Source organism: Eurypyga helias, unplaced genomic scaffold, assembly GCF_000690775.1.
Source record: "Eurypyga helias isolate BGI_N326 unplaced genomic scaffold, ASM69077v1 scaffold46708, whole genome shotgun sequence".
Lineage (NCBI taxonomy): Eukaryota > Metazoa > Chordata > Aves > Eurypygiformes > Eurypygidae > Eurypyga > Eurypyga helias.
In genome coordinates, this window is record NW_010266004.1 from 1 (window position 1) to 4,690 (window position 4,690).

Genomic DNA, 4,690 nt, shown 5'->3' on the forward strand with positions numbered 1-4,690 from the left:
CCCCATCCCCGGGATGAGGAGGTGGAGAGCAGGGGCTCCCCATCCCCAGACACGGGCTGTCGGGGCAGCGTGGGGCACAGGCGCCTTCTGGGAGAATCTGGGGAGCAGCTGGGGCCAGGGATGTGCCTAAAGAGAAGGGGGGCCCGTGGGAGTGTGACAGGCACCGCTGCTTTGTCTCCACAGCTGAAGAAGCTGGATCAGGCCGTGTCTGCCGCTCACACCTTCTTCGTCGCTAATCCCCAGCACCTCCAAATGCGGGAGGACATAGAGAAGTACCGGCGTATGTCAGGGGTGAAGTCCGATAACTTCCGGGACCTGGAGGCCACGCCACACTGGGTGAGGGTTTGATGCAGAGCGGGGAATCAGCAGTTCTTATCCCATCCTACGGACCGGTCTGGGGCTCTGATCCATTCCCAGACAAGGGCCATGGTTTGATACAAGGTCCCCATATGCAGCATCACAGAACGGTTTAGGTTGGAAGGGACCTTAAAGACCATCTAGTTCCAATCCCCCTGCCATGGGCAGGGACACCTTCCACTAGACCAGGTTGCTCCAAGCCTCATCCAGCCTGGCCTTGAACACTTCCAGGGATGGGGCATCCACAGCTTCTCTGGGCAACCTGTTCCAGTGCCTCCCCACGCTCTGCGGGAAGAATTTCTTCCTGATATCCAATCTAAACCTCCCCACTTTCAATTTAAACCCGTTACCCCTTGTCCTGTCACCACAGGCCATGGTGAAAGGTCTCTCTCAAGTCTTACAAGCATCCTTTATATACTGAAAGGCTGCAGTAAGGTCTCCCTGAAGCCTCCTCTTCGGGGTGAAGACAAAGCACTGCGAGTGTGGCACGGGCACTGTCTGGTGACCGTTACAGCAGGCTGTAGAGCCTTGGAGAAGCACATTTGGCTTAAGCCCGTGTTTGCTGTCACCGCGTGGTGGGCTGTGCGAGAGCGGGCAGGCCCCTAGATGTCAGCATTACCCCGTGAGCGACTCCCAAGTCTCAGGGGAGTCCTTTGGTGTCGCCCTCACTGATGGGGGGCCTGGGTCTGTCCTTGGCAGGAAGCGTATGAGGCTGGGGTGCAGCACTACAATGCAGATGAGTACCTGCAGGCTGTGGCCAGGCTGGAGGAGTCGCTCACAGAGGCTCTGTCAGCGCTGGAAGACTGTCGTGCCCTGTGTGAAGGGCCTCGGGAGGATGAGGACGAGGACGAGGAGGAAGAGATGCAACCTGGCCTGTACGAAGCCATTGCAGGTAGCGTTAGAGGCACAGAGGGTCAGGGAGGAAGGCCATGCTCCCCACACTGGACGTGCCCCATTTCCCAGGGGTCTTGTCTGGAAGGAGTGGGAGCTACAGCCTTTCTTGCTCCTCTCTCTTGCAGCCCATTATATTCAGGTTTTGAAATGCAGACAGCAGTGCGTCCTTGAAATTGCCACAAAACCGGGGCGGATTTCTGCCACGGAAGATTTCATACCCTCTCATCTTGATTTACTGCATTTTGCCTACGATCAAGGTGAGCAGAGCCGCAACCCAGTGGATTGTGCACTGGCACCCCTAAACTTGCCCTTTGCCTCTGGACCTGGATGGCACAGGGAGAAGTGGCACACTGACCTGAGCTCTACCATCCTCTCCCCCTTTCAACCCCCGGACTCTTCACAGCACCTCTCTTTTGCTGAAACCTGTGACCACCTTGGGAGAGGTGCCTTCTGCGGTTTCTTTGCGTGGCCTCTGCAATGTGTGGCTGGTACCACTTCTTTCCTCCAGCACTCTCCGTTTCAAGTCCTTGCTCCAACTATCTGCTGTGCATTTTATGCCCTTCTTTTCCGTACGTGGCTGCAGACGAGGCTCCCGCTTCCTATATAAGAGCATGTGCATGAATCTCCCCTCAGCAGCGGTGTTCCTTCTGGGTCAGCCCTGCCTGTCCTTGCTGAACTGATGGCCTGTCTTTATATTTGTGGAATCACGGAACGGTTTGAGTTGGAAGGGACATTAAAGCCCGTCCAGTTCCAACCCCCCTGCCATGGGCAGGGACACCTTCCACTAGACCAGGTTGCTCCAAGCCTCATCCAGCCTGGCCTTGGACACTTCCAGGGAGGGGGCATCCACAGCTTCTCTGGGCACCCTGTCCCAGTGCCTCCCCACCCTCTCCGGGAAGAATTTCTTCCTGATATCCAATCTAACCCTCCCCGCTTTCAATTTAAACCCGTTACCCCTTGTCCTGTCACTACAGGCCCTTGTAAAAAGTCCCCCCCAGCTTCCTTGTAGCCCCTTCAGGCACTGGAAGGTGCTATAAGGTCTCCCCGGAGCCTTCTCTTCTCCAGGCTGAACACCCCCAACTCTCCCAGCCTGTCCCCATGGCAGAGGGGCTCCAGCCCTTGGAGCATCTCCGTGACCTCCTCTGGACTCACTCCAACCAGTGACCAGCCAATTGGTCATCCTCTCACCCAGTTGCTTTCACACATCCCTCAGCTTTTCTCTTGGATACCGCTGCTCCATCCCACACTGACCCAAAGGTCTCTCATTTCCTCTGTTGGACCAAGGGTAAAATCTGTGTCACAAAGAAGCCTTCAGAGCCCTCATCATGTTTATTGGGTGAGGGAGGTGGGACCATCTTTCTTCCAAATATAAACTTATTTTTTCTGTGTCTCCTCTGAACGAGCTCCCAAAAAGTATTGAAGGTTGGCCCATTCTTCACCAGGCTCATTCCCTGTATTCTCTGCCGACTGTTGGGTGGAGGCCCAGCTGGGCAGGGATCGATGTGTGCTCAGTGTAGGGCCTCCTACTGCTGGATCCTGACTTCCTACTCCTGGATCCTGACTAGGGCATTGGGTGCTGCCGGCCTACACATTTTTGCTGCTAACATCAAGTCTTTCAGAGACATATCTGTTTGTTCTGTTCTCTCCCTGCCCAAGTTGGGAACCAGACACTGGCTGCTGAATGTGCTGCTTCCTACTTGCTCTTCTATCCCACGGATGAGCCGATGTTGGAGAAAATGAAACAGTACCGCGCAGAACTGGGAGAGGACACGTCTGTCGCAGCCAGAGAGGTAGTTACAAACCCAGGTCTGTACTTTTTGGCCCTCTCCTGTCCTACAGGACAGGATCATAGTCCAGGAGACAAAAAGGGAAATGTGTTTCGCTGCAGATGTATGCCAGGCCCAGGTCTGAAGAAACTGGAGCCTGAATTTACTTGCAGTCTGTACCAGGACAGAACTGGGCTTTCATAGAGCACAGCAGGGTGCTGGAGCAGGTTTCTGCCCTGGACAGGGATGGGGTTATCTTTTGTGGAGTGTTTGTTTGACAGCCTCTTTGCTTCCTTAGAATATTCAACATTATGTGCAGAGGTCTTTGATGGAGAAGAATTTGATTTATTACGCAGTGGAGCATCTGGGAGAAACTTTTAACGACCCCGTAAGTAACACTGTCATCTTAAGCTTCCTGCCCTGGTCTCACCAAGACAGTTGCCAGATTTCACTTCAGTAGCACACGATCCAGAAGGGATCAGATGCTGATGAGAAGGACCCCCAAGTCATTAGGAGGTGGATCTTTAAGGCCTTTCCGCTGCTCCAGCACTAAAGTTAGTTGAAAATTGCTGCTGTAACCATACGCATTACCCCAGTCTGGCTGTTGCCAGAACCATTGGTCTGATACTCACTGGAGAGATGAGACAAGGAGCTGGCTGTTTGGCATCATCCAGTGTGGGAGAAGTTTGTTCTGTACTGAAACGTCTGCATTTGTTCCGGCAGGATCTTTGGACTCCAGACGAGCTGATTCCTGAAAACCTAAAAGAGAAACACGGGTAAGGTTGGTCAAGTGGGCTAGGACTGAAATACAAGTGTTGGAAGTAGTGGATGTGGTTGGACTGGCAGGGGGGGTACAAGGAACAGTGATACCTATGGAGGAATGGGCAAAACAGGAACAGGAAGGGGGTGAAATGCTACCACAGGGGAGGGTTAGGCACAGCTCTGTGTACTGACAGCCCTGGTCTCTGTTTTTTTCCCTTGCTCCCGAGGGAGGATCAGGAGAAGCAAAAGCAGGAAACGCTGGATGTGGAAGAGATGGAGAAGAGGGGTGAGTGAAAGAGCGTGGATGCGGTCAGCCAGGCTAAGTGCTGTCTTCTCTTCCCTCCTTAGACATTTGAATGCTAGCGTAGAGGCAGACTGACTCAAATGGCTCTGCAAGTCTTCTCACTGTTTCTTTTCTCCCTCTTCGATGCATGTGTAACCTTGCAAAATCGCGCTGCGTACATCTCTGGGATGGGAACTCAAAGAGCACTGCGGCTGGAGAAGCTGAGAGCAGTGGTGCCTGAATACGTGCCGAGCCTGTGGACGTGCACATCCCTGTTCAGTGTGGCAGGAGTGTCTACACCAAACCTGGTTCAACTCCACCAGCCCAACTTCAAACAACATTTTTCTGAAGGGGACAAGGAGAAGGGGGGGGCAGGAGGGGTGGAATGGAAGCTGGAAACAGACTGTTTGGCTTGGGCCAGGCTTTTCCCTGAAAAACACGAGTCCATATGGTTTGTGGCTGAACGCTATAGACTGCAGCACGGAGTCCTGTGTTCTTGCTGGTGGTCTGTTCTTACAGACGGCATCTTGCAGCTCTCTGTCCTGGAGTCTTTGCTTGAGGTGACCCCAAATGGTTCTGCGCTGCGACACATGGGAGAGCAGGTCAGGAGGGCCCGAGTGCCTTTGGC

At 53.8% G+C, this 4,690-nt stretch overlaps 1 protein-coding gene across 1 annotated transcript in view; it reads left to right on the plus strand.

Moving 5' to 3' along the window:
• Positions 1-183: 183 nt before the first annotated feature.
• The window catches only part of LEPREL2 (leprecan-like 2), a gene marked incomplete at both ends in the record, with an annotated part of 9,607 nt that continues 5,100 nt past the window's right edge, over positions 184-4,690 (plus strand). The window contains 6 exons of the mRNA XM_010156913.1: positions 184-336; positions 1,057-1,249; positions 1,377-1,508; positions 2,908-3,041; positions 3,741-3,793; positions 4,007-4,065. Of these exons, the coding sequence (XP_010155215.1) occupies positions 184-336; positions 1,057-1,249; positions 1,377-1,508; positions 2,908-3,041; positions 3,741-3,793; positions 4,007-4,065 (724 nt within the window). The remainder of the gene's footprint in view (positions 337-1,056; positions 1,250-1,376; positions 1,509-2,907; positions 3,042-3,740; positions 3,794-4,006; positions 4,066-4,690) is intronic.